Genomic DNA, 22,916 nt, shown 5'->3' with positions numbered 1-22,916 from the left:
ACCTTCACTGCCAGACTGGACTGGCATTTCTTCGGTTCAGTTTGTATTTATTAATAGTATTTGTAGAAACATTCATTGATCCAGCCTTTTAAGTGGACAAGTTGGCAATTTCGAAACTTGAAAATGCTCAGATGTTTCAGCTCAGTGGTACCCCTGCCATAACTTTAGCTCATGAAGACACAAAGCATCCAGAGATTAATGTCCAAGGGTAATCACGGAGACATAATTTGTTAGGACAAAGCCACCAGGGAGCAGGCTCTCCTGGTTCTGGTCCTCCCGCACCAGGGTGCCTGCAGCTGGAGAAGTGACCAGGCTGCCGGCCTGGGAAGCAGGGTGGAGGCCTGCATGGAGAGGGCAGCCCCATGACCATCAGCTTTGAAACTGTGGGTGTGAAGACAGGCCTATGGGAAAATTCTTCTGGAAACTGTCAACTGTGGATGCTTTTTGAATGGGAGAGGTAATTTGAGAACTCTTGTTTTATATTTATAGTTTATGTGTTTGCATTTTTAGCCACATAAATATATTAGACTCACATTTCAGTATATTATATTTACGTAGAATGTATTGGCCCTGGCTGGTTGGCTCAGTGGTAGAACATTGGCTTGGTATGTGGATATCTTGGGTTCAATTCCTGGTCAGGGCACATAAGAGAAACAATCATCGGCTTCTCCAGCCCTCCCCCTCTCTCTTCTCTCTCTCTCTCTCTCTCTCTCTCTCTCTCTCTCTCTCCTCCTGCAGTCATGGCTCTATTGATTCAAGCAAACTGGCCCCAGGCACTGAGGATGGTTCCATGGAGCCTCTACCTCAAGCACTAAAAAATAGCTCGGTTGGGCCCTGGCCGGTTGGCTCAGTGGTAGAGCATCGGCCTGGCGTGCAGAAGTCCTGGGTTTGATTCCCGGCCAGGGCACACAGGAGAAGTGCCCATCTGCTTCTCCACCCCTCTCCCTCTCCTTCCTCTCTGTCTCTCTCTTCCCCTCCCACAGCGAGGCTCCATTGGAGCAAAGATGGCCCAGGTGCTGGGGATGCTCCTTGGCCTCTGCCCCAGGCGCTAGAGTGGCTCTGGTCGCGACAGAGCGACGCCCCGGAGGGGCAGAGCATCGCCCCCTGGTGGGCAGAGCGTCGCCCCCTGGTGGGCGTGCTGGGTGGATCCCGGTCAGGCGCATGTGGGAGTCTGTCTGTCTCTCCCCGTTTCCAGCTTCGGAAAAAAAAAAAAATAGCTCGGTTGCAAGTATGACCCCAGATGGTCAGAGCATTGGCCCCAGAGGGGGTTGCTGGGTAGATCCCCATCAGAGCACATGTCTGTCTCTCTATCTCCCCTCCTTTCACTTAGAAAAGAAGAAAAAAAAAAGAATATATTATATTGACTTGTATTACCATATTTTTTGTTCCATAAGATGCACCTGACCATAAGACACACCTAGGTTTTTAAGGAGAAAAAAAAATATTCTGAACCAAATGGTATGTTAAAATATTTAATAAAATACCCTATTTTTCACTCCATAAGGGCATTTTTCCCTCAACTTTTTTTTTTGGGGGGTGCATCTTATGGAGTGAAAAATACGGTATATATATTTATTTACAAGGACTAAAGAAGAGAGACATGTCTGTGGGAAACCACAGGGGGTGTGAGGCCCTGAGCTCGCTCCTGCACATCCCCAGGACCCACCTGGGCCACACTTAAGGTAGCAGCATATTCTAGCGTATGTGCCACGTAAGTATGACAGTGACTGCAAGAACCCTAACCATAGGGTGGGATGGGAGCAAGATGACCTTGGATAATAATCGCGCTGCTTGGGACGGGAGAATAGCTATGTGCCCTTGAAGTCAATGGCTTTCCTGGACGTACTGGCCCCACAAAGCCCAGAAGGTCTCAGCTTTTCCCCCAACTCATGCCTTGAGATATTTGGTCACCACCATTGTTTTCTGTCCCACAGGAGATACCCCGGCTCCAGCAGGATCATGCTGCAGAAGTGGCAGGTACAGTGACCCCTCAGAGGACTCTGGACTGGAAGAGGCCCTCTGGGAATGCAAATCAGGAAAGAGTTCAGGCCCTGGTGATGGAGGAAATATATGAATGGCTCAAGAGGGATCTTGTTTTTTTAATTTACCAAGCTGTTCCAAATAATTTCCTGAAAAGATCTCAGTGACCAAAGATGATTCTTCATTCTTGAAGTTGAAGCTAGGGAGTGTGTACATGTGCGTCTGTGTGTGTGCACACACACATGCCCTAAGTGTACACACATGCTCTCCATGGAGGTGCATACATGTGCATAAATGGATATAACTCAGGAAGATACAGCATTCACTTCTTGTTTTGGGAAGACCCACATAACTCTCAGCCTCAGTGGGCTGACCTGAGCCTAGGGTTCTCAGTGAAAGGAAGGGACCCAAGAGGGATCCTAGAGATCATGTGGCAACAAGATAGTAACTTTTGCCCCTCAGGGGTGGGCCAAGGAAAGGAGAGACCACTGCATGCAGGGTCAGAGATGATATGGGACTATCATGGGCTGCTCATTTACCAGTTGGTCTTGGTGAACTTTTCCCAAATGCAGTCCCTGTCTTCTTCTACACCTGTACATCTTAGGGCCCTTAGAGTGTTATCTCAAAGGACAGGGAAAAGAGAGTTCCTAAAGTCCCAGAGGAGGACAGATCAACGAGCTCACTGGTGAGGGCCTCTTTCTTGTGACTACAGAGTCCCCTCGGCATGTTTTTTAAATCATAATGAGGTCAGCAATAAGTATATCCACACAGCATTTGTGCTATTACTTTAACCACCCTTTGAATATCACAGCCAGCAGTTAACACAAAAGAATGCTTTCTCCTTGACTGCGGGCTGCTGAGCTGTACTCTTCTTCCTGGCTGGCTCTGCCTCCAGACTCTATTTGCTTCAGCTCATGTTGAAATGAGTGTGGCTCCCAGAGTTGGCTTGGCTAATGCAGCAGGTGCACAGGGGACAACGGAGGTGCATGCCACCTGTTCTCACCTGCACAGGGAGGGTTTTCCTGCAGAGGGCTAACAGTTAGACCCATATGGCCCTCAGGAAAATGCTCACTGTGTTTGCTTTAGCCCTTCTTTGTCTTTTCTGGTAGAAAGGGGACATCAGCAATTTCGAGTATCTCATGTACCTCAACACCCTGGCCGGGAGGACCTACAATGACTACATGCAGTATCCAGTGTTTCCCTGGGTCCTGGCTGACTACAGCTCCCAGGTATGATGTTCACATGGACACCTTGCAGGTGTCCTGAGGCTTGCTGACCCTGACAACCAAAGCTCCCTTAATCAGCACACAGAGCCTCTGCTATAAGATTTAGTCTACTCAGGCCCAAGGCTGCTCCGTTTTGGCCCCTCGCTCTGGAGAAGGCCTCTGAATCCAGCTACCTAGTTCCTGCCCAGCCCTACCTGTGGAATGATGACCCTACCCATGAGATAAACATGGCTAGGACCGTTGCTACCATGCACCCTGAGGGTTTCCTGTGTTGAAGGCAAATGACACCCATTGGCTAAGATAATGCCAGGGACCAACACTGGTCCTTCAAGTGAAGTGGGCCTTGGAAATATGGAAACTGTTCATAGAATCAATGTGTATGTGTGTGTTGGGATGGTGGTGTTGAGGGAGGAAAGGAAAGAGCAAGAGAGGGAAATATAGAAACACAGAAAGAACAAACTCCTCCCCTATTGTCCTCCTTCAGTGTGAGATGGCGGTCTGTGTACTTCACCCGTGTCTGTAGTGATGTAGTGAAGGAGAGGCTAATGGCAGGACCAGAGCACTCAGTGTTTTGGCTTTTGTTCCTGGACCTCAGCAGGCAGAGAAGGGAAAATAAGGAACATTGACACAGCTGGACCAAAGTGATGACATGCGGGGAAGAGCAGGCTATGAAGCAGGGTCCCCACCACCTAGCTCTGGTGTCAAGAGCTATGTGTATAAAGGGCAGAAGGTGTCTGGGTCCTGGGTTAGACCAGCCCCAGCCAGTCCTTCCTCAGGCTGCTAGGATAGCTGACCCTCAGAATTTGGAAGAGGTGGGACTCAGTTTTTTATAACCCCCTGCTCCCACTTATGACATTCAATGCACAACAATTTTCTCACCAGCCACATGGTGCTCTTGTTGTCCTAATGATCATATGGGGCTGAGGTAATTCAAAATGAAACTTGTGAACTGCAGCCTTAACCTACATTTTACAAAGTGCTGCTCTACCAGCTCCTTTTGTTTTGCCCCAAAGTTTGATTGCCGACTGGCATTTAAAAACCGAGAGATCTCTCCCCAAAATCTGGACTTCCCATATCATTTGGAGAAATAGGAGATCTGGTAGAAAGGAAGCCCTATTCTGCCCAGCAGTGCCGGCTATGGCTGAGTGTGGGTCTCCCCTTGTAGTAGCACTCGGAGATCTTAGAAAAGCCAGCTTCCCCTTCCCCCACCTAGTGTCTCTACCCGTGTGAGGTGACAACAGATCTTCCCTCCCTGGGGAATTGTCAGTGAAAAGAAAGTGGGGTATAAGCTCCTCCTTCCATATAGACATGACACCCAGGGAACACACTAACACATAGAACATCTCTGCTAAAACACCATATTTCCCCATGTATAAGACGCTCCCATGTATAAGACACACCCTAATTTTGGGTCCCAAAATTTAAAAAAATATGTATTACATAAAGTTTGTGAACTCAAGTTTTATTCATCATAAAATTCATACAACTCCTCCTCCACGTGAAAAAGCGGGAAATGCAAGTAAAAAAATCTACAACCACTGTATAAGATGCACCCAGTTTTTAGACCCCAAATTTTTCGGAAAAAAATTCATCTTATACATGGGGAAATACAGTAAAACATTGAAGACAGGGGCCCTGAAAACTCTAGGTCACCACTGCCGTGTATTCTTCAGGGCAGGGAAGGGGCGGTGTTCCATGCCTGCATCCCTCAGAAGGCGGGGGCTCCAGAGAAATGAGGCTGTCCTTCCACTTTCTTCCCCAGACAGAGGACTTCTTACTTCCTCGAAAATCAGTTAATTCTAAACAAAGACCTTGAACTATGGCAGCATTCTGCTCCGGGAGGGCTGTGTCAGGTGCCTCACAGACAACAGGAATTCTTCCAGAAGTGATCTTGTCAGTGACTGGTGGTGGTGTTTGATGTGGGTCAGCCTGGAACAGGTTCACTGTGAACTCAATCTTCCCTCCTCTCATTTCCCATCTCCCTCCAATTAAGTCTTTGTGGATCACTGGCTCCAGGGCCATAAAACCCCAGCACGCCTGCTAATCACTGGAGGGGGTCAGACCAAACGACACTAAACCAATAAAGAGAACCATAAAACTGAAGAGCGTGGCTCCCAGGGTCTCACTGGGGCACACGGGGTCTAGGGGGGTTAACTCCACCTGCACATCTGCCTTTTAGATGTTGAACTTGACAAATCCCAAGACATTTCGAGATTTTTCAAAGCCTATGGGTGCCCAGACCAAGGAAAGAAAGCTGAAATTTATCCAGAGGTTTAAAGAAGTAGAGAAGACTGAAGGTGAGTAGATCCCAGCTTGATTATTTTCAGCAACACTTCATCCGAATGCCTGGAAATGATCATGGATAACTATTTAGGCCATTACCTAGCCTACAAATAATTACACCTGAACAGAGAACTCTTTAATCCAGAGGTTGACACCTTGGCTGCATGTGAGAATCACTGGGAGAGCTTTAAAAAGATACTGATGGCCAGGCCCCATCTGTAGAAAATCTTTTTTTTTTTTTTTTTTTTTTTTTTTTTTTTACAGGGAGAGAGCTAGACAGAGACAAACAGACAGGAACAGAGAGAAATGAGAAGCATCAATCATTAGTTTTTCGTTGCGACACCTTAGTTGTTCATTGATTGCTTTCTTATATGTGCCTTGACCACGGGCCTTCAGGAGACTGAGCAACCCCTTGCTCGAGCCAGCAACCTTGGGTCTAAGCTGGTGAGCTTTTGCTCGAACCTTGGGGTTTTGAACCTGGGTCCTCGGCATCCCAGTCCGACACTCTATCCACTGTGCCACCGCCTGGTCAGGCTGTAGAAAGTCTGATGTAACCAAGTCTGTGGTGAGGTGCAGCCCAGACCAAGAACTGCTGTGCATGCTAGGAGCTCACACGTCCACACTTAGAGGAGGGAAGGCAGAGGAAGGTAACATTTGTTCGGCATGGTCAGTGCACTGGGCACTGACCAACCTGCATTCAAACAAACAGAGTCTATTACAAAAAGGACATTGAAACTCAGAGAGGTCAAACAACTCATTGGAGATCATAACCTTTAAATGCCAGAGCCCAGACTTTGCTCATTTGCCCATCACCTTCATAGATTTTACCTATCCATGTGCCACCTGTGCTCTAATGGCCTGAAAGTTTTTCTCCAGGTTTATTTTAAAATAGAATGTCAGTCTGGCCCTGGCTGGTTGGCTCAGTGGTAGAGCGTCGGCCTGGTGTGCAGGAGTCCCGGGTTGAATTCCTGGCCAGGGCACACAGGAGAATCCCATCTGCTTCTCCACCCCTCCCCCTCTCCTTCCTCTCTGTCTCTCTCTTCCCCTCCCGCAGCCAAGACTCCATTGGAGCAAAGTTGGCCTGGGTGCTGAGGATGGCTCTGTGGCCTCTGCCTTAGGCGCTAGAGTGGCTCTGGTCACAACAGAGCAACACCCTGGATGGGCAGAGCATCACCCCCTGGTGGGCGTGCCGGGTGGATCCTGGTTGGGTGCATGCGGGAGTCTGTCTGACTGCCTCCCCGTTTCCAACTTCAGAAAAATACAAAAAAAAAACCCCAAAAACCTTAAAATAGAATGTCAGTCTTTTAAACTTTAATGAAAGCATTTTAGAAAGAAATGTTTCTATCATGCGTTGGAGTCGAGGACGTGGTGCCGCTGAGGATCTTGCCTGCGCTTTTCACCAGAAGCGAGCAGGACATGGAAGCTCCGTTGGTCTGCAGGGTCTCTCTGAGCAGGACTCATGTCCCCTGCTTGTTCCTGAGCACTGTATCATCTGTGTGTCTTCAGCCTGCCCCGGCACAGGTGGGAAAGCCTCCCCAGGCATGTCCTTTCATTGCAGGAGACATGACCGTCCAGTGCCACTACTGTACACACTACTCTTCCGCCATCATCGTTGCCTCCTACCTGGTCCGGATGCCGCCCTTTACCCAGGCCTTCTGTTCTCTGCAGGTGAGCCCCCCTGCTCCTCTCCACACGCACGCACACACAGCCATGCCTCACAGGCTGAGAGATGGGTTTATGTGGGGCAGGCACCCTCCCTGCTGGGAGTCCAGGCACCAGCCTGTGATTCCCACTTGACTAGTTCAGTGTCCAGGCTGTCTGACGGAGGTGGGCTGCTGTGTATCAGGTACACCTGCACATCTGCCCAACAGTCTTTCAAAAAGACTCTGAAATGCAAGGAATGAGAGATATGGGGGTGGCAGGGGCATTTAACATAAACGACTTTTAGTAGAAAATGAGAAGCAGGAAGCTTGAAGACTTCCTTAAAGACAGGTGCTCTGAGATGATAAGAATAAACAAAGTGTTTCACTCGTGACAAAATCAAAATGCATAAAGCTATCCTAAGCACACACTGAAGGGCTTAAAAAGGAAAAACAAAATATTTAAATACTAAAATGAGCAGCTAAACCAGAGAATAAACTGATTTGCTCACCCATCAACTAACAGACCAACATGCTAGCTCAGGGTTGCAATATTCTACAAATAAAACTACAGGATGCCCAGATAAATTTGAATTTCAGATAAACAATGACTTATACTGAAAAATACTGTTGTTTAGCTGAAATTCAAGGGTGGTATGGCCCCTGTGTTTTACCTGGCCATCTCACACAAGCTGAAAGGGAGCAAGTCTGAACTGAGCAGACAGCAGTGTCCAAGGCATGTGGGATTGTTGGGACAGCGTCCCTCGTGAGCAGCAGAGAAGTTCTGTTGTTTTTGTTGTTTGTTTGTTTTCACTCTTGCCCTCTAAACTCATCACTGGGACCTTGCTTCTCAGGTTGCCCCTGTAACCCCACCGCGTCTGGCTGGGGATGGCCATTGCACTGCCCAGGTGGAACCAGCAGGCTTGGCCAACTCCATAGCAACCACAGCACACGGCCAAGTTTAGGACCCGACCTGACTTAGACTTTTTGAGGGTCCTAAGGAGAGGGACACACAACCACAGTGGGTAACAGACCACAGAGCATGCAAGGATGTGGTCTAGCAGCAAAGCTTCACCAAAGGAAAAGCACAGGTGTCCCAGGGTTTGTGTTTCCTCGGTCTACCTCACCAGCTAGGTCACTCTGAGTATGTCAAGGTCAGCATGCAGGCCCATTCCTGGGTCAGCACCCTGGATCATTACTAAAGCCACCTCCTCTTGGCAGGAATGAGTAGGCAATATCTTGCTTTCTTCAATGGGCCAAAGCCCTTCTGTGTTCTGTGTCTTGACACAGTCTTCTCTCTCCTTGACTGCATAGCTTGTCTAGACGTTGTATGACCCCTCTCCCTGAAAATTCACTCAAAAATAATAAGTGTGCTTCCCCTGAGCCTTTCTCGGGCAACCAGCATTTTAAGTAAGTTTGGTTTGGAGCACATCCGGTCCCAGAGCTGGACCCTGTGCCAGGAGTCACGTCCAGCAGCAGCTCACTAATCCACAAGCAGCAATCACGGTTGAGGACGAGGGTGATGCATTGTTATGGGTTTCCATTTAGGGAGTTCTGGAGCCTTATGTTTTCCCCTTGCCCTGTGGTCTGTTCATTAGAGCCCATTTCTACCTGTTCCTCAGGGCCTTTCGCGTGAAGATAGGGCAAAGTGAGATAGGAACAGCCTCAGCCACGAGACTTGCATCCCAGCTCCACCACTTACTAGATACAAAACCTTCTGCAAATTGTTTTTCCTCAGGAAATGGGGTTCAATTATGCACATCTCATGGGGCTATGGAGATTAAATGACATTGTGGGTAAAGTCACTAGCTCTGGGCTGGATAATACATAGCAATCAACTATTATTAGTTTCTTTCCTTTCTCCTGCATGGGATCAAGACAGGCCTAATCTGAGCAGGCCTGAACTTGTTTGAGCTGGTCCCTCTGGCTGAAGTTCATTCAATACAGCCTGGACTGTGTTGAACATTCCAAGATGGCGTGAGCCAGAAGAAACAGGTGTGCTGCAAATTCAGAAGGGTTTTGAGTTGAGGCCACTTAGAAGCTAGCCACAGGTGGTTTGAGCTTACTTTGGCCAGTTTGGTCCATTGGTGACCAAACTGGTTTGAGATGTATAAACCAGTATAAGATTGTCAGAGCCAATATTATATGCTTTTAGGTGGCACTGCTGCAGCCATTAGCTTGAGTCTTTGTCTCTCTCGTTGAAGTCTGAGGTGACTCTGGTTTTTTCCGGGGTTTAAAATGACCTGTGACATATGGACCCCTCTGAGTCACGTTGGGCTCTCCGTTTCTGAATTGCTTTCACCTATTTTTAACTGGCTTTCCTAGTGGATCACAACTGGTCCAAGCCTTTGGAACTAGCAGAAAAACAAACCACCTCCTGCTTTTTCCCCCCTTAGAATGAAAGATGATTTTTAGCTCTCAAGGGAATGGGTACAAAGGCGACATGTGGGGGAAACATGCCTGGCTCTCCTTTGAGAGTCCCAGGGTCTTCACAGACCTCCTTGGAAATGTTCTGGCATCTTTCTGAACTCAGAATCTTCCCTTGGTCTCTCTCTGCCTCCTAAGGGGCAGGTCCATTTCTTTTCAGGAGACCTTTGTCTCACTTTTGTGTAGTGATAAGGAAAGGAGCCTCTATGTTCTCAATAGCCTGAGACTTCCAGTCCCAGAATGGATGATGGAGTGGGGGAGAGTGAGGAAGGCAGAGAGGGTGCAGAATCCAGGCACTGAGGTCTTCTTTGCTGATCTAGAGAGTGGGAAAGCAGAATGTCTCGTAGTTCTAGAGCCAGGGGTCCCACAGTGTCAGCAATATAAAATTGCATGCTTTCCCGTTCTTCATGAAGCAAACTCTGCCTCTTGCCTGTTAGAATGAGCCAGAGTGATTTCCATGCAAGGTAACTTAGCCGTGGATATGCCTTTGACATGGACAGTGTCTACCTGTGTATTGCACCCAGTGTGGGCTCAGGCACTGTTGAGAGGCAGGGACGAGGTCCTCTGGGCACCATGGCCTGCCCACTGGGCACTGTGCAGAGAGAGGTGGCTGGCATAAGGGGCTGTCACACGCAGCCTAAGAATTGTAGTGAGACCTGGTCTGCTTCCTGGGTGCTGCTTGTGCTTCATTCCTTCACACGTCTGTCTTACGAGGTTTGGGTAGGACTTAGAGTTGACGCATGCTCCTATCATTGCTGGATGTATTTGTTTCTCTGCCCAAACCAGTTATTCTGAGGATAGACTCTTACAATCTAGAGAGCAGGGTTATGTACTGTGCGACCTGAGCAGGTGACATATGCAGGCCGTGTGACCTAGGCACAGGTCATCTGTGTGCTGCTATCCCCGTTCCCTTGGAGGTGTGAGACTCCTGTCTGCCAGTGCTGAGGGTGTCTGCCGGGATGCTGGGATTCCCAGGAACCTCACCTGCTTGGATGAGCCCGAGTCTGGGAGCATCCGGGGGGCCACAGCCCAGAGCTCTGTGTCTGCTCCATGAAGAGCACCAGACACTTTCAGGCCTGAGCTCAGACCCAGCCTGGGTGGGCACAGCGAGGCAGCCAGGGCCCCAGTGAGGGCACCGCAGTGCTGCTGCTACATTTAATAAGAAGCTGAAATAAAGTGGGGTGTTAATTAAGTCACAGCCTATGTGAAGTCAGCTGTTACCAGAAGTGGGGAAGAGTGTTCTGAACCACCTGAGGCGAGAGGGCTGGTTACTATGTAAGACATATGGTTGTGCAGAGAGAGTTGAGAGCCATGGGTCACTCTGGCTGCCCAGGCTGTTCACCTGGGAGTCTCCACAACACCAGCCTGGGGTCTGGGCACCATTGTGCTGAAGGTTAAGGTGTAATTACTATTACACTGACTCAGTGAGGGTTGTTAGAAAAGGTACCTGTAATAGAGTCGGGCATATGGGGGACAGAGTCCTGGCTCTAGAACATTCTAATTGAATATCTGAGCCTCAGTGAGTGGTAGGGGTTGAGTGAGGCATGGCATGAGAACCATTTGGCTGTTTCTAAGTGCTTCATACATGTCCACTCTCCCCCCCTGAAGAGTAGGCACCATGCTTTTCAAATCACCTTCATGGGCTTTATGTGTTGAGTACCCTACAGGAGGGAAAACTGATGGTTACTCTGGAGTCAGCCCATCCTCAGTCAAGAGCAAGACTGATGAGGTAGCTGAACTGGTGCATGGGCTTCCTGAATGTGATGTTGGACCCATAGCTCTTGGCTTACGGAGGAGGGCGCTGGAGGAAGCTGACCACAAGCTGAGTCCCACTCTCAGCTGCAAAACTGCCCTGAGGATGCATGTGCCATTCCCGTTTCTGTCCCACAGGCATTTAGACTTCCCTGCCCTGCCCCAACCCCTGCCCTTCTCGCTTCCCTGCCCCCCACCACTCCGTGTGCTACTCCCCCAAACTTCTAAATCCTTATCTTGTTTGAGCCTCAGCTTGCCTTGCCTGTGTGCACTGAGATTGAGCCCCAGTGCCCAGGCTGTGCGGGGAGAGCGACACGGGCGGGGCCCGTTCCACGCCTCTTCCCGTGTGCCTGGCACCGCACAAGGCACATAACAACACCTATGCATACACACACTCACACCCACACTCACACTTCACACTCACATTCTCTCTCACTCACCCACACCTTGTTATCACACCTACAACAATTGCCCAGGTTTGCAGAGGAGGCCATGGCAAGTACAGAGAATAAGACATTCTCTCAAGTTCATACTGCAGGTAGGTGCTGAAATCCCCCCCGCCCCCCGCGCTGGCTTGGTGCTCTCCACCACACAGTGCCTCTTTGAAGGATGAAGGACAGCAGCTCAGACGAGCTGATATACGCACAGGGTCCTGTAGGTGAATTGTTGACACGAAATATTTATAAATGACTAGACAAAGTATCTGTCATGAGAACAGGTTGTCAGTCTGCTCCTACACCCAATCCCGTTATGTAGATGTGGCTGTGGGTTGATTTGAGTCAGCACCACCGAGGAACAGACTTTCCAGCACATATCAGAAAAATATCTCTGTGTCTGTGTCCTTGAGTACATGTAGGTACTGAAGTTCCTGTGAGTGTGGGTTAAGAATTGAATGTTTTTCTCAATATAGTTTTCTAACCCTTATTAAGATTGGAATTTAACAATGTCACAATTGAAATGCTTATCCAAGGACACAGGTGCACACAGACTTTGTCCTCATGCAGAGTAGTGCATTTATTATAGATCACTCTTGTCAAGGGTGTTTCCTGTTTTAATTGATGCACCATAATTATGGAATTCTCTCTGGTTTTAACTTGTGTCAACATTCAGCAACAGACTCTGTCAGTCACATCTTCCATCTTTATTTTGCCTCTAGTTTTGATTCATCTCAGCAGAACTGAGCACCCAGTCCCACTACCCCCCCCCCCCACAGCTGTCCGCCTGCTCTCTATATCTATTGGTCTGTTTCTACTTTGTTTGTTAGTTTATTTTGTTCATTTGATTACACATGTAAGTGAGATTAGATGGTATTTATCTTTCTCTGACTGGCTCATTTCACTTAACATAGTAATCTCTAGGTCCATCTATGCTGTTGCAAAAGGTAAAAATCTCCTTCTTTTTAATGGCCATGTAGTATTCCATTGTGTAAATGTACCACAGCTCGTTTATCCACTCATCTCTGATGGGCACTTGGGCTGCTTCCAAATCTTAGCTATTATAAATAATGCTGCAATTAACATAGGGTGCACATATTCTTTCATATCAGTATTTTGGGGGTTTTTGGAATAAATTCTCAGAACTAGAATCACTGGGTCAAAAGGCAGTTCCATTTTTAATTTTTTGATGAATCTCCATAATGTTTTCCACAGAGGCTGCACCAGTCTGCATTCCCACCAGCAGTGCAGGAGGGTTCCCTTTTCTCCACATCCTCACCAGCACTTGTAGTTTGTTGATTTATTGATGAGCGCCATTCTGACTGGTGTGAGGTGGTATCTCATTGTGGTTTTAATTTGCATTTCTCTGACAATTAGTGATGTTGAGCATCTTTTCTTTTGTCTGTTGGCCATCTGTATGTCCTCTTTGGAGAAGGTCTATTCAAGTATTTTGCTCATTTTTTAATTGCATTGTTTGTTTTTTGGGTGTTGAATTATATTAAGTCCTTCATAAATTTTGGATATTAAACTCTTATCAGATGTATCATTGGAAAATATGTTTCAGTGGGTTGTCTTTTCATTTTGTTAATGGTTTCCTCTGCTGTGCAAAAACTTTTTTGTTTGATGTAGTATCATTTATTTTTTTTCTGTTACCATTGCCTGAGGAGATATATCAGAAAAAAATATATAGTTATGAGAAATGTTTGAGACTTTACTGCCTATGTTTCCCCCTAGGATTTTTATGGTTTTGAGTCTAACATTTAACTCTTTAATCCATTTTGAGTTTATTCTGTGTATGATGTAAGAAGGTCATCTAGTTCTGAGCCCTTAAACATTCCAAATATCTCTCTGGAGTCTTTATAAATGAACAATGTCTTAGCCAATCATACAAACAATCCAAAGACTATATATTAACTTTGCCTCAGAGACTGTCAGCCTTGCCTCCTTCATATGCTGTCTTTAGTGTCACCTGGGAAAAGTCTTGCTATTCTTTTGTTTTGGTCTGGTTGGATAAACATAAGTTTCATTATCCTTGATAATCCAAGGTATCTGCAGATAGGTATAGAAGTAGATCTTGGTTCAGTAATTTTCTCAGATTACTTTGTTTTCATTAAATCTCTAGACTCAATTTTGTTGTTTTATTTTATCTTGTTTGGGGTTTTCCTTATGAAGGTATTTGTAAACCTTCAGAGTGCCTCTCTGCCTCACTCCTCTTCCCCTTTTTTTCCCTCTGTTTTTTCTTCCGTTTTTTTCTTCCTTCCTTTCCTGATGGTCAAGTCCTGGTGGGGACTTACTGTCGGTGGCCACCAGGGTTTGTGTCAGCCGACAGACTACAATGCAAGCAACAAGGCAGCTCTTCTTTTTCTTGTCCTCGGGACCGGTGTTGTTTTCATATTTCAGAAGTGAGAAAACCCATTAACTTTGAAACAAATGCATGCAAATGCATTTATTAATACAGGAAATAGGAAAATCAGTTATTGCTTCCTTTATAAATAATACAGGCTTAAGTTTTAAAGATATTACTTTTGCTAAAATGCATTAGACAGCTGTGAAATAATAACATTTTTCTTTGTGGTAATATCTTTAACCAGATTTGTACCACTAACAATATTTCCTATGTATATATTATTTCTATTTAATACAGGTAATCTTTTTATTACCAAATTGTGTTGTTTCTCAGGAGATAACCATCAGCACTCACAAAAGCTGAAAGAATGAGATAGGGCGATGCGGAGTTCCCCGTCTCCGCACATGAGGCTCTGGCTGCAGACCAGAGGCGCCAGGCTCTCCACACACTTCAATGAGCACCTCGCTCCGTGCAGATTTATTTAACCTCCCCCCATTTTGCTTCCATTTCAATTTGAATAAGATGGTGGATGCCATCCTCTCATTTCAACCAAGAGCAAGGTGACCTTGGAGAAAAGCCACATCTTTAAGCTGCCCACATACTGTGTGTAGTTGGGACACCAGGGGTGACTGGATACCTTGACCTCCCCTTCCTGTGCAAAGAGTGACCCGTGGGTCCCACTGGATCCTCAAGCCTGACTATAAAAGTTGCCCTGCAGCCACAGTGCCCAGGTGTGAGGCAAGTTCTCCCTTCTCAGAAATACTGGATCCCCTTGGCCCACTTATAACAGATCAAGTTTGCCCCAGCCCAGGAGCCCCCAGAAAACTGGAATAAGGGAAAGCATGACTTCTGGAGTTTTAACCATGGGTTCAACTCCATGATTTCTGCCACTCATTGCTTTATCAGTAAACTTTTTCTTTTCTTTTCATTTCTTTTTTGAGAGAGAGACAGAGACAGAGACAGGAAGGGAGAGAGGTGAGAATCAGTAACTCGTAGTTGCAACACTTTAGTTGTTCATTGATTGTTTCTCATATGTGCCCTGACTGGGAGGCTCCAGCCAAGCCAGTGACTCCTTGCTCAGCCAGTGACCTCAGGGTTTCAAACCTGGGACCTCAGCATCCCAGGTCAAAGCCTTACCCACTGTGCCACCACAGATCAGACTTTTTAGTAAACTTTGAAGAGCCTGTTTTCTGATCTGCAATATGAAAGTATTATTTTTTTACTAATGCATCTGCTGTGAAGACTGAGAGAGCCTCTGCACGTGTGTAAGATGCTGACATAGAGTGGACTTGCAAAGGGAAGACTCTTGCCTTCCTTACCCTTTATCCATGTGCAGCTGCCCAAACTTTACTCGGGTGTCTAGGGTGGGCAAAGGTAGGGTGATGTTTGTTTGTGAGGAAAATAGTATAATAATTATTAAGTAATAATACAAGAATAAACTCTGTTTTATATATTCACAACTGTAAACCGCCATTTGCCCTACCCTGTCTACTGACGGGAAGCCCCAGACCACTGGAGAGTGACAGGAGCTGAGGGGAGCAGAAAAGGGACTGACTTTCTGAGTCCACCTCCTCTGTTCTGGGAGCCACACATGAACTATGAAGAAGTTGTCAATGGAAGGCAAGTCCGGGTCGAACAGAGGCCCAGCCTTCATGGTATAAGGAAATATTGAACGCCAGGTAGGACGGTTTCCCTAGGGTATCCTTAAACTTAAGTAGACCCAAAGTCTCGTTTCAGAAAGTCTTTGTTGGAACCCCTCGGCTCCCTTCACTGGGACTTCTTTGCCTCCTCTGATCCCCAAGGCCAGTTGATGAAGGAGAAGAGCAGGGAATCAAAAAAATCTGCCTTAAGTCTTACCCTGGTCCATCCAGTTGAAGTTTCCAAGCTCAGCACTGTATCAAGCCCCTTGTGGAAACGATCCTGGGAACAAGACGGCCCTTTGATGGGGCTGCAGACATTTTGTCTTTAAACCCCAGTGTCCTATCCTTTGAAAGCTGGCGTGCCTCCAGCTTTCCACCCTCACACCTGCCCTCTCTTCTCAAGGCTGCTATGGTACATGTCACTGTGCTAAGTCCCTCAGCTGACCTGCCTGCCTTCACCTCTGTTCCTTGCCCTCCACTTGGAGCACTCGGCCACCTTTCGTGTCACCAGGCTGGCAGGTTGTCCAGGGCTCCACTTCTCCGGGAGACTTCTCCTGATCCCCACGTCAAGTGTCTGAGCCACTCTCATCCCGGAGTTGATTCTTCGTGCCTGACTTAGAGCTGATGCTCAGCAAACACAGGCAATGGTCAGACAAATGCCTGTGGGTTTCCTCTCTGATATGGTCCCTTTACTACAGTTACTCTTTATGCATTCTCTGTGGAAGTTCCCTGTGCAAGTTTCCAGAGAACATTTGAGTGAATAGATGGCATGAAGAAGCCGCCCCCTGCATGCATGGGTTGATGAATGAATGTGTGGGAATGAATGAAGAGTCCTGATGTCTCATGGCAGAACCTGTGTCTCAGTGACAGAACAGACAAGGGGAGGCCACACAAGCGCTGCCTGCACAGCTCAAGTTCTCACCATGTGTGAATGACCATGTCGGCTCCTCTTCCTCTCAGGGCGGAAGCTTCGACGTGGCAGACAGAATGTTCCACAGTGTGAAGAGTGCATGGGAGTCAGCCTCCAGAGAGAACATGAGTGACGTCAGGGAGCTGACCCCGGAGTTCTTCTGCCTTCCCGAGTTCCTGACCAACTGCAATGCAGTAGAGTTGGGTGAGTGGAGGCCTGCCTGAGGCCAGTGTGGGCTCTCTCTCTGTTCTGCAGTTCGAGACTAACTTTGTCACTGTCTTTGACGGACACCTCGCTGGACCCTTGCATTTGGTGTGAGACTTCCACCGGGTGGCAGCACCAGTGAAAGGGGGGAGCTGAGGAAGGATGCTGGGCCAGCTGCCAGAACTGCTCTGAGCCACAGTTCCCCCATCCCCGTGACCTTCAACAGGCCACTGTCTGCAGCTAGGGGTGGCCAGGGAGCAGCCGTGCTTGCTAATAGCCAGGTCTGAGGGACAGCCCTGCTGTGTGACCTTGGGCAAGCCCCTGGCCATCTCTGGCCCCATTTTCTTCCATGTCCCACAAACGGGTTAACTCAGCCTCCATAAGTGAGACAGATTCTATGTCTTTCGGTGCTGGGTGGCATGCAAGGGCCATTATACGGGCACCCTGGTGGCTCCTCCTCTTTCTTCAGACCCCACCCCAGGATGAACCATACCTTTTCAATGATTGCTGGAGGCCCATATCATCTATGGGACCCAGCAAGCAGGTCCTCTGATGCTATGTGTATACCTCAGGAGCTTCCACTGTAAATGTTAGGGGGACTTGTAGAGGGGGTATGTGGTCAGAGCCTGGAGCAGGGCATGGGCTACTCTCCACCCAGACAGAGGGTGTTTCCAGCACACAGCCAAGGCCCAGAGCTCCTTCCTCAGTGTCCTTCTCCCTCCAAACAGCACATGTGGTCATATACCTTAGCTAGGCCAGGTGGAGGCCTAGGGGATACAGGTGAGGCCATCCAGCCTAGACCCCAGGCACTCAGCTCTTGTTTGGTGATTTGCAGCCAAAATACATGTGGAACTTATAGAACATGCCCATTCCCAGGCCTGTGCCCAGTGAGTCTGATCTCATGAAACTTGGTGGCCTTGGCCATGCTCAGGTTCTCAGATATTCATGTGCATCAGAGATTAGAAGAGACAAAAATGCAGAGGCCAGTTCCCACAGCATGGTGGTGAGGCCCAAGAAAAGAATAAGAGGATCAGGGATAGTTGAAGCCAAGAGAGGGGGGACCAGCCAGCCTGGCGTGAGGCGTTGCTGGAGGCAGTATTCCCACTCTGCCTTGGAAAGGAAGGTAGGGCTCCATGTAGAATTAGGGAGCGGCTTAGTGGCAGAAGTGGTGCACATGCCAAAGATCAGGTGTCCTCAAGAAACTCAAAGCAACAAGGGGTTACTGAGCACCTAATTCATGAAGGAACCATTTTCAGACACTGGGAACTTAGTTGGGTCTCCTAGAACAGGTGCCCTGAATGTGTTTCTAGTCTGTGCAGAAGTGGGAGAAGGGGATGGAAAATATATAGATAAATAATTGAAATACTGTTTGAGGCTAAGAAGGTAGGAAAATGGTTCGAGCGTGACACAAAGGACGCTGTGTTATTCTGATCCCCAGGAAGGACCTGCCTAAGGAGGGGACAGGTGAGCTGAGGCTGAATGATGAGTAGAGCCAGGCCAGGCACAGACCTGTAGGCCACAGAGAGGAGAGAAAGATTCTATTCCAGTTGCACCATGAAGGCCCTGGAGGTTTTAAGCAAGACTCTACAGCTAATGTTTATTGAGCAATCCTCATATGCTTGGAATTATTCTAAGCACGTTATGTGTATTTTCTCCTATAATCTTTATACCAGTCCTGTGAGGTAACAGGTGAGGAAAGTGAATCCCAAAGCCATTAAGCAACTTGCTCAGGGTTGTGCATCTAATGGGAGAGGAGAGAGACATGGGCTGGAATACAGTCCCCTCTTCTTAGTGTCTGGGGAAGCTCTCTCTGAAAACAAGCTGTCTTCATTTTAAAAATGGAGAGAAAATGCATAAATTATGGAGTTGAATGAAGATTAGATAAGACTATGTGTGCCAAGCCCCTAGCATAGTGACTTGGCACAGCTCTTATTGTTACTGTTATTATGTCCTTCTTGGTTCAGCAGTGTATAGACAGCACCCAGATGAGAAGGCATAGAGTGATGAGAAAGAAGTACAAGCCATAAGGACAGTACATCATTTGATACAACTTTCAGATCAAGCATAGGTGCTGCCTATGAAGCAAGGGGGTTTCATGGTCAGAGACTTAGAGACTTGGAAGATGGGGACAGTCCAGAAATGGGAAGCAGAAAGCAGTGTGGCCTGTGCAGGACATGGCCCCCAGCCTGATGTGCCCAGCAACAATAGTCCTGGATAGCACAGTGTCACTCTCCCTGATTCCTAGTCCAGTTTGGGATCCCATTTACCCAAAGCCTTGCTGTGTTTTCTCACCCCATTCAGGTTGCATGCAGGATGGGACAGCACTGGGGGATGTACAACTCCCTCCCTGGGCTGATGGGGACTCTCGGAAATTCATCAGCCTTCACAGACAGGTGAGTTGAGCAGAGTCATGCAAAAGTATGTGGAGTCCTGACAGACCTCAGCACCTTCACCTCCAGGGAGAGGTTCTGTGTGATTGGTGGGCATCAGTGTCTCTGTGCCTGCCTGGGAGACACTTCCCAGTATAGTTAAGAGAAGGGCTGGAAGCCCCAGACTTATCCATTAGCCAAAGGATTTACCAGGGCTGGGAAGGATTTGGCTTGTTACCCACAAAGGCTGATGTGGGTGGGGAGCAGAGGCCATCTGGGGACACATGGATGGGATCCAACGCCTGGGTTAGCGTAAACACAAATATATGCTCATCAAGAAAAATTCATTCAAATTGCAATGAGATGCTACTACATACTCACAACAATGGCTAAAATTTAAAATACAGATAAAACCAAGAGTAAGCAAGAACATAAACAACCAGAATCTATCATACATTGCTAACAGGAAAAGCAAAATAATATAGCCACTTTGAAAAAAAATGGGTAGTTTCTTATAAAGTTGAAGATGCATTTAGCATATTACCCTACAATTCCACTTGTAACTACTGGCTCAAGAGAAATGAAAATGTGTCCACAGAAAGTATGTACATACATAAGAATTCATAAGTTTTATCCATACTTGCTCAGGGTTGTGCATAGTGAAAAACGGAAAACAACACAAATGTTTATCAACTGGTAAAGGGTAAATGGAAAATACATAGACACAATGGAGTAGTATTTAACAATAAAAAGGAAAAGATTACTTATACCTAGAGAAACATAATGAATCTCAAAAGCACTATACTAACAAAAGAAGTGAAAACCCAAAGTTACTGTACTGTGGGATTTCAGTCTGATTTCCTCCATTTGGCCATCACTCTCATATCTGCTTATCATGACGTAGATACCCTGATCCTCTTGGTTATTTTTATGGAGCCAGTGAGCTAGGGTGGTGGGAATGGACACATATTTTTGTCATTGGCTAGAGTCAGGAATTGGGTAGTCCTGGGATGACCTGCACATCTCCCCACTTAGAACTCATCAAGTCGCTGGAGGTGTCACTCATTTTCTGTGCGAAGCCAGCCTCCTAAACCACTCTCCCCTTCCCAATCTGTGCAGTGACCACAGAGGTCTTCGAAAGGCTTGCATGTTTCACACTTTTTGGGCTTTGGTTCCAGGCTTTGGAAAGTGACTTTGTGAGCGCCAACCTCCACCACTGGATAGACCTCATCTTTGGGTACAAGCAGCAGGGGTCAGCTGCAGTGGAGGCTGTTAATACCTTCCACCCCTACTTCTATGGTGACAAAATGGACCTCAGCAGCATCAGCGACTCCCTGATCAGGAACACCATCTTGGGATTTGTCAGCAACTTTGGACAGGTGCCCAAACAGGTACAGTATGCCATGTCCTTTGTCTTCTTTTATCAAATAAGTGTGTGCAGTGTGAGCTTGAGAGAAGGGGAGAGAGAGAGAGGAAGAGAGAAGACATTTTTCTCTTGGGATGGGAGCAAGAGAGAGGACTGAAATCACAAAACAGCCTCTGGTCATCTTCCTATGCCTTCAGTGTCAAGGCTAATCCTCAGTTACCCTCTGATGCTGATGAAGTTGATGACATTAGTGGAAATGACGAAGGCTACATTCAACTGTGATGTATGTGTGACACTATGATAAATCCACGGGATTTACTTCTGTGTATGTGTCCACCCTCTAGAGTTGTTGTGAAGGTCCAGTGTGTTCAGACACCAAGCTATCAGACGTACCTAAAACAGGGTTAGCACACAGCAAATGTTGGTTACTTCACTGGATTCTCTCACAAGCTCCATGTGAAGGAATTATTCTTTGCAGATGAGGAACCTGAAGATCAGAGAGGCAAAATAAATAATTTTCCTACAATTGCACTATTAGCAGGTGACAGAGGGAGTGCTCTAGCATCACCTGACTGACTCCAAAACCTGTGTCATATTGCTACCAGTGTGAGCACACCCCAGTTCTACCCTGGCCCCTTGTGAAATTTCAGGGTCTCACATGAGCTTCTGCCTTGCTGGCTCCACCCCTTCTCAGGATGGACACATAGCAATTTGAGGCCATGCATGTATGTTGACACCCTAATGGTTGGTGTGTGGAAGAGTTAGATATGTATTTAATCAATCCTAGCTCTGTTGATCCTCAAAGTTTAAGTTCAATGTTGAGAAACTTTAATCCCGGGCATAGCCACTGAGTGTAGAGGCCTGGCACCACTGTGAGGGTCCCAGCCTGGGCAACCAGGAAACAGACTAAGAAGTGGATACATAACACCAGCCAACTCCAGGATCATACTGGGCAATAGCCTTTTTCGCAGGAGAATTGGATGGGCTCATCTTGGTTAATGCAAAGCTAGCATCTTGTCTGCCTCGTCTTAGGTTGCATGTCTGTGTTTCCTCAGCTCCCAGTAAGGGGAAGATGGAAGAACCTGAGGGCAACTTGGAGAATGGGTGGCACAGCTAGATATTGGTTTACTCAAGGAAGGCTGGGTAGGAAGGAGAGCATTTCAGGAAAGAAGATTGGGTGTGGCTAATGGTTTTGTTTCTTTCATTAAAAAAAAAAGAGAATAATAGACATAGCAATGAAATAATTCAGAACAGTAGTTGCCACCATCCAACTGTGCCCTGTGTTGTATACTCACATTTCTCGTTCACAGGAAAAAAGGTTTTCACATCATCTGATCATGAAGTACAGACTTAGACTCTGATTTCACTTAATCATATACCATGTGAACTTTTAAAAATATTTTTAATAGTTTTATTTAGACAATTAATTTTAATGGGGTGACATTGGTCAACTAGAGCACATAGATTTAGAGAAAACATCTCCAGATCATTTTGACATTCAATTATGCTGTATACCCATCACCCAAAGTCAAATCGTCCTCTTTTACCTTTTATTTGGTTTGCTTTAAGCCCCTCCCCTCCCACCACCTTCTCCCTTTCCTTCCTTCCCCTCCCCCTGGTAACCACTGCACTCTTATCTATGTCTATAAGTCTTAATTTTGTATCTCACCTATGTATGGAATCATACAGTTCTTAGTTTTTTCTGATTTACTTATTTCACTCATTATAATGTTATCAAGGTCCATCACACTGTCGTAAATGATCCTATGTCATCATTTCTTATGGCTGAGTAGTATTCCATAGTATATATGTACTACTTTTTTAATCCAATCTTCTATTACAGGGTTTTTTGGTTGTTTCCATGACTTGGCTACCGTGAACAGTGCTGCAATGAACATGGGGCTGCATGTGACTTTATATACCAGTGATTTTGAGTTTTGGGGATATATATACCCAGCAGAGGGATTGCTGGGTCATATGGTAGTTCTGTTCTTAATTTTTTGAGGAACCACCATACTTTCTTCCATAATGGTTGTACCAACATTCCCACCAACAGTGGATGAGGGTTCCTTTTTCTCCACAGCCTCTCCAATACTTTTTACCTGTCTTGTTGATAATAGCTAATCTAACAGGTGTGAGGAGGTATCTCATTGTAGTTTTGATTTGCATTTCTCTAATAGCTAGTGAAAATGAGCATCTTTTCATATATCTATTGGCCATTTGTATTTCTTCTTGGGAGAAATGTCTTTTCATGTCCTCTTCCCATTTTTTTATTGGATTGTTTGCTAGTTTGTTGTTGAGTTTTGTGAGCTCTATATATATTTTGGATATTAGCCCC

General features: G+C 46.7%; 2 protein-coding genes across 2 annotated transcripts in view; one reads left to right on the top strand and one right to left on the bottom strand.

Annotated features, from left to right (window-relative positions):
- Window positions 1–22,916, bottom strand: part of WDFY4 (WDFY family member 4) — a 340,582-nt gene that overhangs the window by 29,179 nt on the left and 288,487 nt on the right.
- LOC136381116 (WD repeat- and FYVE domain-containing protein 4-like) lies at window positions 1,949–21,240 on the top strand. Its single transcript, XM_066349456.1, has 8 exons — window positions 1,949–1,977; window positions 3,090–3,209; window positions 5,386–5,503; window positions 7,048–7,157; window positions 16,690–16,843; window positions 19,145–19,236; window positions 20,391–20,603; window positions 21,229–21,240. The coding sequence occupies exons 1-8, from the start codon at window positions 1,960–1,962 to the stop codon at window positions 21,238–21,240; spliced, it is 837 nt and encodes a 278-aa protein (XP_066205553.1). The 5' UTR covers window positions 1,949–1,959.

Source organism: Saccopteryx leptura, chromosome 9 (assembly GCF_036850995.1).
Source record: "Saccopteryx leptura isolate mSacLep1 chromosome 9, mSacLep1_pri_phased_curated, whole genome shotgun sequence".
In the NCBI taxonomy this organism is placed as follows: domain Eukaryota; kingdom Metazoa; phylum Chordata; class Mammalia; order Chiroptera; family Emballonuridae; genus Saccopteryx; species Saccopteryx leptura.
This window is presented reverse-complemented; position numbering and strand designations above follow the sequence as displayed.